Here is a 21,012-nt window from a genome sequence, read left to right as displayed (position 1 = left end):
TTATGTATTTCGAAGACAGATTCCATACTTTTTTCCAATCAATATGATCAACCACATTCCTCCAATAAAACACAACATAAGGAGTTGTTACAAGCTCCTTTTGAAAAAGTGAACTAATCTTAAAGTTACGTGATGGAGAAGGTGACAGAAAGCATAGTTTTCCTACTGGGAGTTCAAATGGGTCTAAAGAAAATAGATAAAGTGCTGGTTGATCTAACAGAGTCCCTTAAAAGCATAACAGCTCCTTTAGGAATAGCATCCATGACAATGGAAAATTCTTTGGGAGTTACTGGAAAATTTAATTTACATAAAAATTCTTCGTAACTTAAAAGAAGACCTTCTGAGTTAAATAACTGGGAAACAATCAGAATGTTTTTCTCAAACCAACTACTAAAAAACAAAGATTTTCTCTTATATACAATGTCTTGATTGTTCCAAATGAAGTACCGGTGAGGGGAGAAATTGTGCTTAAAGATTAATGACCATGCAAGTAATGCCTGTTTGTGAAATTTAGATAAATTGTAAGGGATTCTAGCAATATTATAATTGCAGATCAATAGGAAAGGGAGACCACCTAATTTGGAAAAATAGTAATTAGGGATAAAATTCCAGATTGAGTTTGGGTTACACAAAAACTGTCTAATCCAATTAATTTTGAAAGTATTGTTCAAAGAAGAGAAATCAAGGAAATTCAACCCACCATGCTCATACGTGTTCATTAATACAGACTTATTAATATAATAGATTTTGTTTTTCCAAACAAAATTAAACAGGATTTTATCAACTGATTTACAAATTTTGTTGTCCACATATAGAGAGAGTGCAGAGTATGTAATTTAAAAAAAAACTATCTCAAGCGATTACAGAAATCTCTGTGATAGTGAAATTACTTTATTTGAAGTTAGTAACTCAATTCTAGAACTTAAAAACAATAAATCTCCCGGAACGGACAGGCTGCGTGGTCTCAGTGGTTCAGGAAGCCTCATTTTGCCATCACTACCTTCCACCAATGAGAAACCTTTAGCCACGCCCCTACATTTTGGCACGCCCCTACCTTTCGGCGCGCCCATTGCTCCAGGCTGCATCTACCCCTGTCTCGGAGAGGTTTATGATGCTGAAGCAGTAGAGGGCGCTCTCTCGTGCTCAAAACTGTTTATTCTTGACCAGGAAGTATAACGTAGTGTTAGTTCAGCCTTGGTTGACACGACGGTGGACGTGGAATGCATACAGTATTACTCGCTGTCACATACATCTGTCACTGTGAGAAAGCAGATATTTGTACTAAGACTAGGGAATATACTACAAACCAACGAAGGAAGTTTTCGCATGACCTAATCTGGATTTCACCAGTGAAGGAAATAAATAACACTTGATTTAGTAGCGTTAAAATTACGTGCAAATGATCACCAAAGAGGCACACGTATAGTTTAGCTGTTGCCGTTCTCGTGTTCATCGGTTTTGTTCACACGTCCGCCTTTGTTATGGCTCCGATGGGCATCCGGTTGTCCCCGCTCGGCATAGCCGTGTTCTGCTTACTAGGAGTCGGCGTGATCTATCACCTTTACGCGGGAGTTTTATCTAGTAGAATCGCCTCGTTCAGACAGAAGAGGACTGTGGATCTGAGAGAGCTGCTCGCGCTGTCCATGGAGGCTGCGGTGCAGGGCGGACGGGAGGTGAAGAGGATCAGGGAGGACAACACGCTAGAGGAAAAGTCAAAGGGCAAAACAAAAGAAGGGGCCAGTGAAAAGCTCACGCTGGGTGATCTGAACTCCCACCGCAAGATGTTCTACCTGATCAAGAACACCTACCCTGAAATACAGGTACAGGCAGGGGCAGGGCAAAAATATATGTATTTATATATTTATTTATTTCTACATGTATTTATTTATGTATTTCCACATTTCTACATTTACTTTTCCCTGCGCCTGTATGCTAATTGAGAGGGGGTGCCAACATCAGTCTGAAGAAGGATTGGTTAGAGCGATGTGATCGAATCTACTACTACTGCCTTGATTTCGCTGGTACAAGGAAGCCTACTGGTAATGCTGCCAGTGTTGCCAACTTAGCGACTTTGTCGCTAGATTTATCGACTTTTCAGACCCCCATAGCGAAAATCCCCCTCTCCCTCCCTCTTTTATTATATTATATTATTTATATATTTTTTTATTTATGCACATAAATACATTTGAAATATTACATGAGTTTGAATGAGTTTAAATTGATTAGAATAGTTCATAGAAGCAAAGTCTGATTGAGTCTAATGGGATTTGGAGCTTGGCTTATCTGAACATCCTGTTAATTAAAGTCTATGGGATTTTTATGATTTTTAATATTTATTTTTATGAAAACCGTAAGTCCAATCAGTTAGAAAAGATTATATAGCACACCTCATCTGTTCAAACAAAGACTTGAAAATGTTTCATTTATGTGCATAAAAAAAAATAATAAATATTAATAATTTTTTTATAAACTTTCATAAAACCCAATATAGTAATTATGCAAAAACGATCATCTCCTAAAAACCATTAAATTTGATCATATTTTAATAGTATTGCCAATATATTTATCAAGTTATCACACATTACTGAAAAAGTGAAGAAGGGACACTATAATAGTTATCTATTTTCATGTTGTGCATATAATAGTACTCACAAAAGGACTCATAATTTACTTGCAAAGATACATGTCCATTGTGCAACTGTATCATCTATACAAACCATTGTGCTTGGACCCCTTATGATCACCTTGATTTAAACCGCATTGTTTCAGTTACCTTGTGTGTCGTTGCCCACAACACGATGGTGACAGGACTGTGAAATAGCAAACATGAGAAAAATAGGCAGAATTTATTTCGCATCCAGCTAGACAACCCTGTCATAGCTGTTATCATATCCTAGGCTTTTTATTAGAAAGGAAAACAGCAAGGGACCATGAAAAAAAAAAAAAAAAACTGTTACAGGTGTATTTTTTTTTTTTTTTTGCAGTGGGGCAGCTCAAGAATGTTGGGCACACAAGTACTGTGGCCAAGCCAACATCAAAGTTAGTTCACTAACTTTTAATTCTAGTTTATTATGCAATTGTATGTGTGTGTGTGTGTGTGTGCAAAGACCTCTAACTAGCTTGATCTATTCTTTTTTTTATTCTATCTGTTTTCTTTTTATTTATTATATTATTTAAAATCCCATGCTACGTGTACTGTGTTAACCTAACTGAGACTTGTTATAGCACTTATATATCAATGCACTTTTTGTTGTTTTTGATTGCTTCCACTGTCTTCATCTGTAAGTCGCTTTGGATAAAAGCGTCTGCTAAATGAATAAATATAAATATAAAGATTTGCTCTTGTCCTTCAAGGCAGCTTGAAGTAAGTTTGTGTTACTGAATGACAGTAATAACCCGCAACAAACTGTAGCACACTGTAACATGAAAAACTTGTATCGATGTTATTGGTTACTTCAGTAACACAAGCTTACTTCAAGCTGCCTTGAAGGACAAGCGGAGGTGGAAGATGATCCGCTCCGTGTCTCCTGAGAGCTCATCTTTACAGACTGAGATGATCGAAGGGCAAATATTATTTACATATTTAGTAATACAAGGCACGTATTGCATACAAATCACCGCAAGAGTTTTTTTCTTTTTCTTTTTTTTATTAATGCAGAGAACTAAAACATACAAAAGTATAAACATACATCACATAATATCAACCACAAAAAAAGAAAGAAAGAATAAAATAGAACTAAAGAAAAGAGGGCCAAAATCTAAACAAAATCACACACGATCAAAGGCGGAGCAAATTCTAACAGTCCTTTCATATTAGTATATAGTGAGATTACATTCAAATAGTTTTCCATTTCTTTCAGAAAAAACAGAGAAGACAGGTTTACAGTTGGAGAATTTGCATTTGTGAATGTGAAATTATTATAATTTTTTTAATGAATAACAAAACTGATATTTTCGTTTGTGGGGTCAGAGTCATAACACTAAAATTTAATGTTTTTCATATGTACTGAGAAGCCTGGCAAAATCTTACACTTGACAAACACACCAATATCCTCCCAAAGTTTCTGGGTGTAGTGACATGACCAAAATAAGTGAACAGTTTCTTCAGAACTCGAACAAAAAGAGCGTGTAAGATCAATGTCAGATTTAAATCTTTGTATAAACTTCTTTACAGGGTAGAACCTGTGTATGAGCTTAAAATAAATGTCTTTCACTTTGTCTGTGAAAAATAATTTTTGCAGTAGAGACCAGATTTAATCACCACAAGAGATTTCAATATGCGCAGTGCGCGCCATTGAGTGACGTCTGTACTTCCTGGTCAGAGAGCACCTGTCCATCAAAAGCTCACTATCCAATCAGAGTAGATCACTGTTAACCCCGCCCCCACGAGAGGTTTGGGTCAAAACACCAAACGAAAAACTGTGAAACGTAAGCGAAATCTGTGGCAATGAATTAAGAATCCACGATCAGCAAAAACGAATCTTTGAAAAACATTAACAAAAATGAAGCATATTTGAAGAGCCTGTTACATTTTTGCGACGGAGTTCATTTTTTACATTTTCATTCTGTTTTTCTTCCTTTGTAATGGCATATGTTTGATAGTTTCTGAAAAAGTTACGTTCGTTATTATTGAACTAAATGTAATTCGATAGGCCTCCAGCTAACCAATCCTGTTTCAGACTGATGTTGGCACCCCCCACTCAATTAGCATACAGGCACAAGGAAAATAAATATAGATATGTGGAAATAAATAAATAAATGTATAAATACATAAATGAATACATATAGAAATGCATAAATAAATACATGCAAAAATACAGAAATAGCCATTTATATTACCAAAATGTATTTATTTTCACTATTATTTCTGCATTTATTTATTTATTTCTACATTTATTTATTTTTTTTTTCTTCTGTCATTTTTTTGTCCTTCATAAGTGTGAGGGGATTCAAATAAATGGGTAACGTTAAATATATTGACACAACTGTTTCATTTTTCAACAGTGTCAGAATAATCAGTTCACAGAGACCATGGTCTTCTTTAACATTCATTAATTTTATCACAAAAAACAGGCAACAACAAATGAAACTATCCTGTGCATGTTTTCTTAGCTACTATAGTTTCAAAGTATATATTTAGAATAAATGACTGCACATAGCAGAGGGGCGTGTTTTTACAAAAAAATATTGGCAACACATTTTTTTTATATTATTGGTGTTATTGTAATATGTAACACTTCAAATTATACAAAGTCATTCACAGTTCACACTAAACTGAAAAAGGCAGTTGGTGATCATTTGTTATTTTACAGGAAAAACACAGCAAAAATAATTAAAACCCATTGCAAAATTATGAAGTTATTGTTTAAGGCAGGTCATGTACTTTTAAATTGAGATTTTGGTCTATTTTGCTTCCATGTCTTCTTTTACTCTAGTTGAAATTTTTTAAATACATAAAGAGTTTGTTTTTAGCCTACTGTACATGGTCTGTTTGCTTATGTAGATTTATTCTAAATTAAAAGAAACAACCCAGTCGGCATTTCAACGTTGATTCAACGCTGAAACAACGTCAAGTGCAAGGGTTCCGTTGAATTACCCTTCGATTTTGCAAATTGTATCTATGTTGAAATCACAACGTTGATTCACTGTTGAAATCGCGGCGTTGATTCACCGTTGAAATCGCGACATTGAGTCACTGTTGAAATCAGGACACTGTTTCACCGTCTTACCTCCATCACGGGGGAATTGTGATCGTTCTGGAGACCTTGGATTAACGCTGAATTCGGTGTTGATTTTGAAAAGTTAATGAACGTTGTTAATATGACGTTGTTTCATCGTCGTACCTTGCACCATGTATAAATACACAATTGTATGTTCAATTAGATATTCAATTAGATAGTTTGCATTTAGATCAACACTGTACATGATAAAGGCTAAAAATCAAATGACTGGCAGCAATGGCTTTACAATCAACCTCAATAAACTACCACATCCTCAAAATTGTAAAACAGCAGTTTTATTTTGGAAACATACTATATAAAACAGATGAAAATAATCCCAAACTTTATTTTGCAGAGTATGCATGGATGTATTGTTAAAAACATGTAGTAGAACAATCCAAATACAATAATATTTAAAGGTCTTTAAAAAATTATTTAGCATATTTTTGCATATAAATGCATATTTTTTTGCAGCACTTACAAGGGAGACCCTTGTACCTTTATGACTGAAACCAGCTGATCTTTTATTTTGGTGGACAACTATGTAAGCTATAATGGTGATGGCAAAAGAGTGGTGGATAAAAAAACAACGGTCGCATCTGCTACATGACAATAGGGTACGCCAGCGGGAATAAAAATAAAAATAAAAAACCCCAGCGGGAATACTTGAAACATGTCAACTCATTTACGCCGACATCACCTTAGTGTGTCAGCATCTGGGAAAAGACGAAAAAATATAGCTTACAGGGAATCCAAAGTGCACCCAAACACCAGACCTGTTGGTTATTGGAGGATCTTCTATTTCTGGTCTGTTAAATTCATTAGACATTTTGCAACGAGCCTTCAGCCTGTGCTGAGTGAGCGAGCGCCTTAGGGGCCATTCACATATCGCGCCTAAAAACGTGTGGAAAACGCTAGGCGCGTCTTTCTCCTCCTTTCCAAAGCGCTCAGGCAGTTGCGCCCCTGAGGCGTCTGCCTTTGCTAAGCAACCATGACGTGCTCTCTCCATGAAGACGCGGAAATTTCAGCAAAGGATAAATGGATTTGCAGCTCTAAAAATCGCTTGCAGTCGGCTAGCTCTGCTACTAAATTTATTTCGAAATTGCAATCCATATACAACTATGATCAGCTGTTCCTTTATCTTGGCTGAGCTTTCAACGTTGTTACGGGTAAGGATGAAGCTGATTGGTTAGTTCTTGTCACATGACCCGCGGTGCGTTTGCGGCATTCTGAAAAGTTGAGATGTTTTTACATTTTGCTGTATCTAAAACGTACCGAACTGTGACATCAGTGTATCGTATCGAACTGAACCGTGAATTTTGTGAACCGTTACACCCCTAATATATATATATATATGTGTGTGTGTGTGTGTGTGTGTGTGTGTGTGTGTGTGTGTGTGTATATATATATATAAATGCATAATTATTAGCATTGGCTTTAGTTATTTATTTTATTCTAGTTACAAAAGTACAAACGTGATTAAGTCAAGAGCGGTAAGAGATTTTCGGCCTAAAATCATTTGTTTTAAACTGCAGTGCTTAAAAAACGCATGCAAACATTAAGTTTTCATGACCACGGTACTGTGAAAATGGCTTCTTTTTTTTTGTGATAGATGCAATTTACAATAAGCATGTTAAAATAGCAGGTTATTCTACTAATTACTTATGGCAAATAGCGGAAGTCATATGCACCTTAGCATTGTGATCAATGTTAAAATCAAATTATTAAATAAATGCCTCCTATATGGAACAAAAGGCCAAGACCTACACTAACACTATCCTACTTTATCATCTATGGCACTGAACCTGATTATTGACGATCGTCTTTTGTAATCTGGCCCAATCACACGTTGGTGAGTGAATTTGATGTCTGCCAACAAGGCGACATATTTGCACTTAATGTAAATAGACAATCAGATTATTTTATTATTATTTCCAACAGTTAAACCCTTGCCCACAGAAAAAAGCTGTTGAAATCATGAATGATGTGGAGGATCATTGTTACGCTATGGACATAACTCAAAGTTCAAGCAAAGGGAACAAGGTCCTGACTCTGACCCACCCACACCTTGTAAACCCCAGAAAGGAAAAATAAAATACAAAAAGCTGACAGAGAGTGAAGAAAATGAATTGTCCAATTTTGCTATACTAGAGGCGATCAAAGGACTTTGAACCAAGGTACATGTTCAGCATGAGGAGATAGGTATACAAATGAAACAACACAGCGTGATGATTGTTAGCATCACCAAATCCATGCAAATAAATGCACAGGAGTTAAAAGAATGCAAAGACAAAATCAAAATGATGGAGAAGCAAATTGAAAGTTTGTGTGTTGGAAGAGGGAACGGTACAAAAGAAAGTGGTGTCTTCGGATAAAAGGTATCAAGGAGACCTCAAGTGAACATATAAGAGAGGATGTGATTCAGCTTCTTGGTAAGATAACACCTGAGTTTGCCGCTATCATTTCGAAGGCTGTGGATGTCATGCATCGGGTGGGGAGGAAGGAGGTCAGTCGTCCCAGAGATGTGATCATTGTCTTCGCCTGCAAGATGGTCCGAGATGAAATGTGGAAAAGAACCAAGACGTCTTTGGTATGTAAAGAAGCTGGCATCCGTTTTGTGGAGGATTTGACAAAGGAAGACAGACTTTTAAGATGTGAATTATGGCCAAGAATCGAACAAGCCAGAAAGAAAGGCAAAGCAACTGGCTTTAGAGACCCATTTGGGTACATCGAGGGTAAACGTATTTCTTGAGAGGGTATGACTGTTCCTATGAGGTGAGATGGACTGATAAGGAAACAGGATTTTGTTTTCTATTCCGCAAACTTTATATTTAGTCTGTGTTGCAACAGACTGCATTCTTATTTCTGTTTCTTTCATAGATTAATTTGTTGTTTAATTGTTGTTTAAAGTCAACGTCTGGCTGACTAAGCTTGTATTAATTTTTCTAAAAATAAATTTTTCCTGTTATATGCGCACAAACTGACAGTCACCACTTATAAGCTACTACTATATATTGTAGAAACTTAATTTTCTGCAAAGTTGCTTTGTAATGATTTGTATCGTAAAAAGCGATATATAAAAAAATAAATAATAAACTTTAATTAATTGTTCATGTTCATGTTAAAATCTAACATCTTGTTTTTGACCTTGAATTGTAGGGGTTTAAATGATTCTGTTTAAAAAAGGCAATTTATTTTTTATTTTGCAAAAGTCAAAAATCACACTGTTTGTTTTTACAGGAAAATCATTCAGAGTCGGCAGATGCTGCCTTTTGTAAAAAAACTGGAGGGATATGTTACTTAGTCATGGGTCAAGTCGGTCTGCAGGTGCTGCTGTTTGCATGAATAAATGCCCCAATAAAATTATTATTCACAAGGCTGTTATAGATGGCTCGGAGTAGTTTTAAAATTGGACTAAATATTTATTCATTATTTGTTGTTAATACTAGCCCACCATGCATCCAACCATCCACTCAGCGTTAGGGTCATGCCAGTATCAAATTTTCTTGTTGCGATTAATTGCTCATGCTTTTATCAAAGAAAATTAAAAAGTGCTCATAATACAGTATTACAGATTATTTTTTTTTTTCTTATAACAAAAATAACTGAACATTTAAATACAATAAAGCATTTCAGAAAAATATATAAATTTAAAAGTTTTGCACCGATTAAAGTGCAAAAGAACTATAAAGACCCATGGTATTACTTTACAATAAGATATCTTTAGTTCACCATTAACATTCACAATGAGCAATAGCTACATTTGCTACAGAATTTATTAATCTTTGTTAAAAAATAAAAGTTTTAATTCATGTTAGCTCATTAAATAATACAGTTGCAACTTTAGAATTTATCAACGTGTTATTAAATATTGGAATACCTAAGATGAATGAATGTTCAGAAGAATTTTTAATTGGCAGTGTATGTTAACTAATGAATTAAGTAATGTTAAAAATAAATCCCTAATTTAAAATGTAAATTAACAATAAAAAAAATTTCTGTCATGTTGTAGTCCAGATTAAAATAGCGTATTAAGACTTAAAAATTAAGTATTTGGCACTGTGATGAACATCATAGCAAATACACAAATCTGATTGGCTATTTAAAATTATTAAATATGTTTTAGAAAGTAGGGCAGCTGGTTTATTTGTGGTGTTTCCAAGGTAAGGACATTTTCTGTAGTTTAGTGTCCATCTGCTGTCAGAGAGTGAATGTGCTTCATTCAGCGCGCCTCTCACGTGTTCCTCCATGTGCTTCTCATGCGTGCTTGTTTACATCAGAGTCTTTAAAGCAGCATATAGCGGTGTTGTGCATTTTGACCAGTTGATGGGAATAGTATTCTTAAAATGTATTCCAAATTCGGAATAATTTGTAATATATAATTATTCGCTGTATTTAGAAGTGCCCATGATAACAAATTTGTGCATATTCATTACCGTGATATATCGCATTACCGAATACCGGCACAAGTCTACTCGGCGTTAAGAGCTGTTCAGATTAAAACTACCAGCTCTGCAGTGAATCAGTGTCGTGGACAGAGGACAGAGCAAAGTCTATATTTCCATCTCGTTATGCCTATGGTTTAGGTTTTTTCTTATATAACTTATTTGTAAATAGAGCAGTCACTGTCTGTGTTTACACCGGACGTGAGAGTTGTCATGTGAAAAGTGTGTCTAAACTTGTCACATCAGTGATAAATCATCTGAACGCAGTGTAAGGGAAACAGGTCAATTTAGCTTAAAGGGAATCATTTAAGATTTTAAAGGGAATTTGAACAGAATCACTGTTTCACGGCTGATCACTGAGACGCCCTGCGATTCACTGAACGAGCCATTTAACATCAAATCTGCACTGGATAGTAATATCCAAAGTATAGTGAAAACACTATCAATTAGCACAGTAACAAGATTGGCAGTTTAGGACATTAACTTGTAAGCACAAAACAAAAGATACTTCTGTTTCCAATATGAATAAGGCTTTATTAGATAAATCTAAGACATATAAACTAATCTAGCACATAAACGCACGCACTCACACATTCACACAAGTTGCAGGAAGATCGAAAGTTAGGGAAAGATGAGTTTAAGATAATGGAAATGTGGAATCCCAAGTTTACAGCAATAAGTTAAATTGCATAGACATGAAAAACCCTCAATCACTTAATTAGCCCTCACATTGAGTACATCAATTAAGTTAAAATTATATTAGGTACACCAGTACAAATCAGTCTGGAGGTACATTGCATGTGTAAAGTTGTTGTTGAAAGGGGGTTTCCCCGATGTCGCTGATTGACTGGAAGTTCAGTATTCGTTGTGACGTCTTGGGAAGCCCGTGGTTGGGCGTTGGCTGAAGACGCAGAGTTGTGTGCCTGGTTGAAGTTGAACTTGGTTACAAAACTTAACTCCAAACACAAAACTCTCAAACGGAAAAGAAAAGAAGTAAAGTTTGACGAGACTAGGTGGTGTGTCTTCTCATCGTGGCTAAGTAGCAGCAGGCATGCAGGCCGAAGCACACTGGAACCGCGCTCAAAGAACGCTTAAAGTGATGACTAAAAGTATGGCTAAAAGGTAAAGCTAGGAAGCAAAGCTACAAGCTAAAAGCAGGCATGACTAACAGCAGAAGCATAGCTAAAAACTAAAAGCAAGATTTTATGGTGTCCTGAGTATTTAAACTGGCCTGTTGGCCACACCTCAAATGTTGTCTTGACCAGTCAGATATTGTCTTGGCTCGGGGTATCATAAATCATATGTTATCTTATCAAGCGTGTGGTCTCAATTTTCCCGCTCTTGCAGGGTCTAATTTTGGACATGATTCCTATAACAAGAATATTATACATTTGACAAATAACTGATGGTCATGACTGTTTCAAGCTAACAGATTCGAACACGTACACACTAAACATGAATATGTATCCTTGAGCTATCCAATAGTTATTAAAAGACATACACAATAAGTGATTATAACATGATAGTCAAATGTGTGGGTTACACATAAATGAATATGGAGTGAAGGGATGGACTGATATTAATTTATAAGTCTTTTTGAGTTCATCTTGGTCCATATATATGTAGAAAAGACAGTTTCTGTGTCATTATCTTTTGACAAAGATTTATGTGGAGACCAGGGGTTCAAAGGAACTCCCCCTTAGGAATTTCAGTCTGGTTCTCCTAGGTGGGGGAAGTGTTTAAGGATATTGTGTATAACTCTCATGGGTTTACATGTGATGTACGACGTTGCATTTCACTTGCCCCAAATTTGACAATCTCATCTCCGAATTGAAATTGTCAATAATTGTTCTAGTGGTGTTAATGTTGAAAGCTGTTCTGTGAAAGGGTTGGTTGGTTATCTTGCTTGGGACTTGTGGCACTAGAACTGATTTATGACCTCCGGTTGCCTTCCTGAGGAATTTGGTTCATGTTTCAACCACAGTCCTGATCGACTCTTTAATTTGTCTGATTCGAGTCAGATCCGCTACAGCAGTTTCAGAACATTTCATCATAAACCGAACGAGCATCATTTCTCTTAACACGCGACTTAATTACAGGCGGTATGCGTGGCAGTAATCCCCATTTAGGCTGTCCACCTACTGTATGTCATTAATAACTTACCCTCATGTCATTCCAAACCCTTGAGACCTCCGTTTATCTTCGGAACACAGTTTAAGATATTTAAGATTTAGTCCGAGTGCTTTCTGTCCCTCCATTGAAACTGTGTGCGCAGTATACGGTCCATGTCCATGTGACATCAGAGGGTCAGTTATAATTTTTTGAAGCATCGAAAATACATTTTGGTCCAAAAATAGCAAAAACTACAACTTTATTCAGAATTGTCTTTTCTTCTGTGTCTGTTGTGAGAGAGTTCAAAACAAAGCAGTTTGTAATATCCAGTTCGCGAATGATTGTTCAATGTAACGGGATCTTTTTGAACCAGTTCACCAAATCGAACTGAATCATTTTAAACTGTTTGCGTCTCCAATACGCATTAATCCACAAATTACTTAAGCTGTTAACTTTTTTAATGTGGCTGACACTCCCTCTGAGTTCAAACAAACCAATATCTCTGAGTAATTCATTTACTCAAACATCGATCATTCAAGACAACACCTCGATCATTCAAGACAACACTTGTTTTCTGGTACAGTTGATTTGTGTAAATATTTCCCAAAGACCGCTGATTTACTTCAATTATCCTACTCGCCCATTTAACAATTTGGTTTAGGGAATTCTTATTCTTATTCTCGGCTTCCATACCACACCACAATGGAAAACAACATAATAGATTCAATAAAAGCATAGTAAAACAAAGTCGCCATTTGTCTATCAATGTTAAATTTAGCAAGTTTCCTGAGGCAACTCAAACGTTGATGACCCTTTTTGCAGACCATTTCACAATTTAAATCAAATGACAGTTTTGAGTCTATGACTGTGCCAAAATATTTATAACTCTCTACACGATCCACAACCTGTCCTTTGATAGTTGTAGTGACGTGATCAACAGTGTGTGCTCTAAAATCAATGATTATGTCTTACCCGCATAACATTAGCTCAGAATCAATCACCAAAAGAATCAGTTCAGTTCAGACGTTTTGTGTGTCGTTCTGCTTCACACTGAATCACACATGCGCAGTATCATCAGTTCCTCGGTTCTTGAATCAGACGTGTCTGACAGAAACGGTTCGTGACTCGAGAACAGGGAACAGGTTTCTTGTGTTTTTTGGTAATACGATTGAGGGGATAAGAGATCAGATTACTACTACAAATACATTTGTTACCCCAAAATTAAATAATATAGAATTCTCTGGTGTTTATCTTTCAGAATTCTCCACATTAGATTCTCTATCCCTGTGTACTGTGGTTTTAAAAATGAAAGCTACCACCTCAAATGTTGATCTCATACCATCTAGGTTGTTTCAGTCATGCTTTTCGTCATTGTGTCCGGCTGTTTTGAGTATTATATGCACTTAAAATTGCCACTGTAACTCCTGTTCTAAAAACAAATAGCCGTGACTTTGAGAATCTTAACAAACTTTCGCCCCATCTCTAATCTCCCTTTTATTGCTAAGATGTTAGAACGTATTGTTAGATCACAATTGCTCTCTCATCTGTCTGAAAATAACCTCTTTGAACCTCTTCAATCTGGCCTCTGTAAAATGCATAGCACTGAGAAAGTCACAAATAACTTTTTGATGGCTTCCAATTCTGGATGCTTATCAATACTGATTTTGCTTGATCTCAGTGACACTATTGTTCATTGTACCTTACTTTCTCGTCTAAAGTCTGTCTTTGGTGTATCTGACTCTGCTCTGGGTTGGTTTAAGTCTTATCTCTCAGATCTCAGATTATATATATAAAAAAAAAATGGATGTCTGTTAATTTTCTACGTCTAAATAGTGATAAGACAGAAGTGTTGCTTATTGGTTCGCCTCAGTAGTTATTAGGTTATACGACCTGTCCAAATTTGATTGATGGGTTTGACCTTTGACCTTTAGCCCCTCCCCACATGACCTTTTGTCCTTGACCCATCCTCCACTAGTTATTGACCTTTTGACCTTGACCCTCCCACCTGTCCTTGACCTATGACCTTTTAATGGTCACAGGTGTTGCTATGCTATGCCATCTGTTCGTAATAAATCTAGGTTATACGTCATCAGCGTGAAATGACGCCATCCGTGAATAATCGGCAGCTGTGACTTGTCACCTGATCACATCGTAAGGGATTATCCTTATGACGAGTGTGATGGTCACCTGTTTGAGAAATAGACACCGGACCTCCGGTACGTGACCATCCGGCCACAGGTGACCTTTAGGTGAAAGATAAATCCTGTGTGTGCGTGACCATGGTTTATGGTCTGTCACGTGTGGGGCGGGGTTTCCCCGTGATCGGTATCAGGGCAGAATTTGTTGTGAAAACCTGGCAACCCTGATCTGAATGCTAAAGATGTTCCGATACCCTTTTTCTCTTCCCGATACCGATTCCGATACCTGGGTGTGTATCTGTATATACAGCTGTATATACTACTAGCCCTGTGTAAATTGCTAGAATTATTTTATGGTGTGCTTCAGACAGATCCCTTAATAAAACATGAACAAATACATGGCAAACTACATTACAGTATTTTTATATCTGACATGAATTTGACAGTATTATTTATTTTCTTAAGCGAAAAAGAACTTCAAATGCAGCCAAAAATCTAATACTGCAAACTAAAAAAGGGATTTTAGTTTTACAATATAACTGTATAAAAAACTGCAACAAATAAGTCTAGTAATATAAAAAAAAAAGATATATATATATATATATATATATATATATATATATATATATATATATATATATATATATATATATTAATATATATTAATCAGATAATCTCTTTACAACAAAACAAGTAAAAAACAAGCAACCGTCTAGGCATAATTATTATTATTAATAGAGACGTATTATTATTACTACATAGAGACATAGCTAAATCTACTGTAGGCTACAACAGTAGCTTAATACATTGTCAATTTACTCATGTTAAACCAAACATTTATTTTAATGGGCTGCCATGAAGATCTTTGAGTGTCTGTGTTTATGATATGACCGTTTTCTCAAATGAAACTGTAAATTCTCATGAAGTAACGGTTTATGCGTTCGTGTCCTCATATAATGAAACACAGCAGATACTACAAAACAGTGAGCTCCCGCGCATCTGCGCCCGTCACCCACAGAGATGTAGAATTTGCAGGATAATATTTAAATAATATTTAGCAGTTTAATATTCACAGACACTAGTATATATTCGGCTATTGTCTGGAGCCCTGCGCTTTGATTAACACGGAAGCGACTGAACGCAGCTGCGGGTACCAAATATACTCGGGAGTCGGTAACTACCGGTACTAAAGACACACAGCTAACCACTGATCTATAATATAGAAGCGTCTTCACTGTTTGTTGGCAGTTTAGAATGCGATGAACGATCCAGTCATATATAGATCAGTGCTGCTAACGCGTCTTCATTTCTTCTTCGCTGCTCTAAACAGAGGTTGCTTGTGGGAACACAGCACAACTTCCTGTGTTTGCAATGGATTCTGAGCAGCGAAGAAGAACCATGCAGTGGTTAGGCAAAGCTAGCGGTCATAACTAGGTCTTGTTTAAGAAAATGGTATCGGATCGGTATATGGGTTCATGTACTCGCCGATGCCAGAATCTTTTGTGGTATCGGAGATATTTCCAATACTAGTATCGGAATCGGAACAACTCTACTGATCGCACGTGCTGGAGATATAATTCTAATTACAGGAGCATCTTTACTGATGAGATGCGCATGAAAATCGCATTTGATTTTTTTGCTCAGCCCTAATGGAAAGGTTGACTTTGGCGCCGAGAAAGCCGTACAGCAGTAAATACGGACAGCGTGCGAGGAAAATGAGGAAGATGAATCGAGACTGAAGATAATGTGACCTCATATCATAATATGAGTGTGTGTACCCTCAAATACAATCTGTTGACTGTATAAATCGTTTCAGAGTGATATAATAAAGGTTTCAAATAAAAATTCCATGAATGAAATGGAAATAAAAGATTTAAAATTTAACAATCAATGAAGAAGTTGTATAATAAAAGTTTTAAATAAAATCCTAATAATTAAATCGAAGTAAAATCTATAAAGTTGTATAATAAAAGTATAAAATAAAATCCTAATCATTTGAAGTAAAAACAATCAATAATTTTTAGGGGTGTAACGGTACGTGTATTCGTACCGGACCGTTTCGGTACAGGGCTTTTGGTACGGTGCACGTGTACAGAATGACCGAATGCAATATTTTGTTTGCGGAACATAGGTACATTTTCGGGTTTCCAAACGAACATATTAAGTGGCGGAAGTCTCCGCGTTCAGCGCAAATCCCGCCCTGCAGCTGATTCACAGGCCGGTGACACCAGGATCGTGCCTGATGTGGCGCTGGCGCGCTGCTGCTGTAGGTGACATAGAGGGAGACCGCCAACAGACCAGGATCTTGTCTTCACGACAACAATATCTATACTTCATGTTGGGCATAAATATAAAGCCTACTGATAAAGGACGCAGTCAACAATATTGACTGCAAAATAGACTATGTTTGACAGGTGCAATATGCCAGTGTGTCACTGGCCTAAGGTTTTCAAAAGGCATCACGCGAGTGTGAACATCACTACAACTAGGAAAAAAAAACAACAATTGTAATTCAAACGCAGCTCCCGTCGGCATTTAAACAGACCTTTGCTCTTAATTTCGATCGGTCCAACGCAATAACGAAATCTGAGCAGGTCTAAAAACTGAAACTGTTGATGCTGCACTTTACACTTTGGAAAAGTTATATATATTTTTTAAATATGAGCAGGCCTACAAGCTGGGATTGGTAATGCTGCACTGTAATCATAGTTATTTATTTATATTTTTCATTATATTTTATTATATGATATTGGTTTGAGACTGAGAGTATTTTATTTAGTGGAGAACTTTGCAGCAGTATTTTATTTATTTATTCTTTTTTTATTTTATTATAAATTATATTTTATTATTTATTTTATTAAAAAGTATTTTCAAAAAAGTGTAAACAAATTGTTAAAAAAAAGTTTATAGTAATAAACAACCTGCAGTTTAATGTTTGCATTTCTGTCCCTTACTGTACCGAAAATGAACCGAACCGTGACTTTAAAACCGAGGTACGTACCGAACCGTGATTTTTGCGTACCGTTACACCCCTAATAAAGTTGTATAACAAAGGTTTTAAAATAAAATCATAATAATTAAATGGAAATTAAAAACAACCAATATACAAGCTGCATAATGATAGGTTTTAAATAAAATATCTAATAATAAAAGTTTACTCTTTGTACTAGATTAATATTGTACAGTTGAAACCTCTTAAACGTGGTCCTCTTTTTCACCCCTCTCTTAGAGTCTCCCTGCGTGTGAGTGTGTCTGTGTGTGTGTGAGTAAGTCAAAGTCACGTTTATTTATATAGCGCTTTAAACAAAATACATTGCGTCAAAGCAACTGAACAACATTCATTTGGAAAACAGTGTCTCAATAATGCAAAATGAAAGTTAAAGGCAGTTGATCATTGAACTCAGTTAAGTCATCTCTGTTCAGTTAAATAGTGCATGTGCATTTATTTGCAATCAAGACAATGATATCGCTGTAGATGAAGTGACCCCAACTAAGCAAGCCAGAGGTGACAGCGGCAAGGAACCGAAACTCCATCGGTGACAGAATGGAGAAAAAAACCTTGGGAGAAACCAGGCTCAGTTGGGGGGCCAGTTCTCCTCTGACCAGACGAAACCAGTAGTTCAATTCCAGGCTGTGTGTGTGTGTGTGTTAGACACATCCGCTCCTGACAATTTTGTGAGATTCAACCCCCATCTCTTTACACTCTACCTTTGTGTTAAAACTTGTGAACTATCCATACGACTTGACCATTTGTCATTTTTCTACATTATATTTGAAGAGTTTGATTGCAAAACACGATAAACGCCATTTTTTGACATTTGGATTTTATTATTGGAAATCACTGTTCAGATGTACCTTAATCTATGTGTGAATTGTTGGCATTAATAAGATTTAAAAATGTACATTTTAAGCCTACTACAAAATGTATTTTTTTCACAAAACGCGATATGCGCCAGCCCAGTTTCTTTACAAAGTGCGATATAGGCTATAGAACGTTCAGGATGCTGCGCGAGTTCAGGATGTCACACAAGGAGAGAGTCACCGCTGGTGAAGTGCTCTGAGTTTGCTCAGTGATTAAATGAAAAGTGGACCAGGATAAAATACTCCTGCGTCTGTCAACAATAAACAAATGCAGCAGGGAACAAGTCTCCGCTGATGTCAAGAAGAAAGCCAGGGAGGTTGCTGTGTTCACACCAAACGCGAATAGAGCGTCTGGCGCAAATGATTTCTATAAAACCTTTCTTAAAACCCCTATTGTGAAAGCCAAAGGTGTCTCTAAACGCGTGAATGAGGCAAATTCGCGTCTTCTGCACCGCGCTAAACGCCTTCGCGCCGCGAGACCTCCAGACGCGCGTAAACACGCCTTTGCATAGCGTTTTGCAAAAAATAAAATAAAATAAAAAAAAGTGTTATGTTGTGTATGTTCTGGCCAAACTAAATCAGAATCTTATTATTATTAATCAATCTTTGTATATAATATTCCATATATTTATGATGTATTGTTTTTTTAACCAATTTAAGATGTTTGTCAATGTTACGATAAATATGTTGCATTTTGGCATGGTTTTTGACTTATTTATGAATTATTTATGGACTTAAAATTAAATAAAAAATATCCTGGATTTAAAGAATATTGTGCCCCTGGCCTTCACTGAGCTCAAGTAATAGTTTAATGTACAAAAAATTGTGAATGAACTTATGTCTTAAATAATAATGTCAAATAACCAACATTTCTCAAAATGGATATATCTCGTTTTGCAACGAAACTCTTCATTTAGAACCTTTTATATTCATATTCAAATCATATTAATGATTATTGTATCACCCCCTAAACCTACCAACATTGTAGACATTCTAAAGATCATGTAGTATAACTGATCTTTTTCAAAAGCTGTATAATTATTTTTTTACTGTACACCTACAGTACCACCACACAATAAAATGCTGCATGCACGTCCATTTTTAATTAAATTTAGCTTTTAAGCAATCCAAATTGACTACTCAATAAATTTAATCATAATAAAACACATGTCCCTTGTTATATCAGTATAATATCCATGCCATGATAAATCCATATAAACAATAAATAAAATATAAAATTATACATGACAACATGTTACTAAAGCAGAACATACATTTTAAACAAGTATTCACCAAGTTTATCAAACTTATAAAACACATCGCATTAACAGACATGTTACTAAACCAAAGCAAATTGTTCTGTACCGGTTTCACAGTATGTGTCCAAGTTATTATTGTCATGGTGCTGACATCTAGTGGTTGTTAAAGAAACTGCAGGTTATAAATATATCAGGAAGTGCAGCTAGGCACATGGACGATGCATGTTGCTCTGAGTGTTTTTCTTTGGATAATCCTCATCATTTCTTGCCTTTGGAAGTTTTGAAGAGCAATAGCTGTAAGTTTTCTTTATGTACTTGCTTTGGGTAACTCAAAAGTATATTTTGACATTATGTAAAGTTATTTGGAGCTATGTTTAGTCATGAGTCTAATTGGAGATTGTATTTCTTTTCTTTAGTTTCACTCTGATCCATCGTAATGTTGTGAGATCAAGTTACAATAAATGCTGAAACTTCAACTTGCATTTCTTGATTATAATGGATGGAGTTTAACTTGCTGTCAAACTTCGTAAAGATAATACATGAAGGGAGGACAGTATAGTGAAAAGCTATTGAGAAGCTACTGAAAGGCAAGCATCAATATAAATATGGAGGATAAATCTAGCAAATCTGGGAAAGCTTCGTTGGTCAGTTCTAAGCAGACATCTTCAAGATCTTCAACCAGTGATGCAGCGGCAAGAGCCAGAGCTGTGGCTGAAGTGGCACGAGCTCGTGCATCATTCGCAGAAAGAGAGCTGCACATGAAAAAGGAAAAGGCCAGATTAAAAGCGGAGAAAGCCACATTGGAGGCTACATTGGAGGCATTGCAAGCTGAAAAGGAGGTGGCAGCTGCGCTTGCTGAGGCTGAAATTCTGGAAGCTGCAGCAGAGGCGAGTGAATATCACAGTGATTCTAAAAGCAGTTCAGACACACCTCTAACTGTCCAAGAACGAACAAATGAGTATGTTGAGGATCAAAGAAAATGGGTTGTCATAGACAGCATCCCTGGAAGTTCATCACAAAACAACACGAATCAGCAATACATGATATCACTCAGATGAAACATTCACGCAACGATGACACCACTTCACACGTTGTGACTGATGAACAACCGACGAGGAGCGAGGTCAAGAAACCAGCTGAAATAAAAATTCCTCAAATTCAAAGTGTACAGTTGCCAAACATCCACACCATTAAAAGAAGTTCTTTCAAGAGCGAGCTACCTTCACCTAATTCGATCAATGCTCCTCATCAGCATTCCTTTGAACATGCAACGCCATACAATACTCCTCGAGCAGATCATACCCAAGCAGCCAGCATGACGGACTTCGCAAAATATCTTGCACGCAGAGAGCTTGTTACCACTGGACTTACCAAATTTGATGATTGTCCTGAAAATTATAGAGCATGGGAAGCTTCTTTCATCAGTGTAATTGAAGGACTGGATCTGACAGCAGGTGAGGAACTTGACCTCTTAGCA

General features: G+C 36.3%; 1 protein-coding gene across 2 annotated transcripts in view; it reads left to right on the top strand.

Moving 5' to 3' along the window:
- Positions 1–1,141: 1,141 nt before the first annotated feature.
- The window catches only part of LOC128021551 (inositol monophosphatase 3), a 51,646-nt gene continuing 31,775 nt past the window's right edge, over positions 1,142–21,012 (top strand). The window contains exons 1-2 of one of the 2 annotated variants that reach the window (XM_052608845.1): positions 1,170–1,820; positions 8,191–8,310. In XM_052608845.1, the coding sequence (XP_052464805.1) occupies positions 1,482–1,820; positions 8,191–8,310 (459 nt within the window). In that variant the 5' untranslated portion in view covers positions 1,170–1,481. Of the gene's footprint in view, positions 1,821–8,190; positions 8,311–21,012 lie in introns of both variants that reach the window. The other variant, XM_052608856.1, reaches the window with a different exon arrangement.

Source organism: Carassius gibelio, chromosome A2 (genome assembly GCF_023724105.1).
Source record: "Carassius gibelio isolate Cgi1373 ecotype wild population from Czech Republic chromosome A2, carGib1.2-hapl.c, whole genome shotgun sequence".
In the NCBI taxonomy this organism is placed as follows: Eukaryota; Metazoa; Chordata; class Actinopteri; order Cypriniformes; family Cyprinidae; genus Carassius; species Carassius gibelio.
The sequence above is the reverse complement of the archived record's forward strand: the minus strand, read 5'-3'. Positions and strand labels throughout refer to the sequence as shown.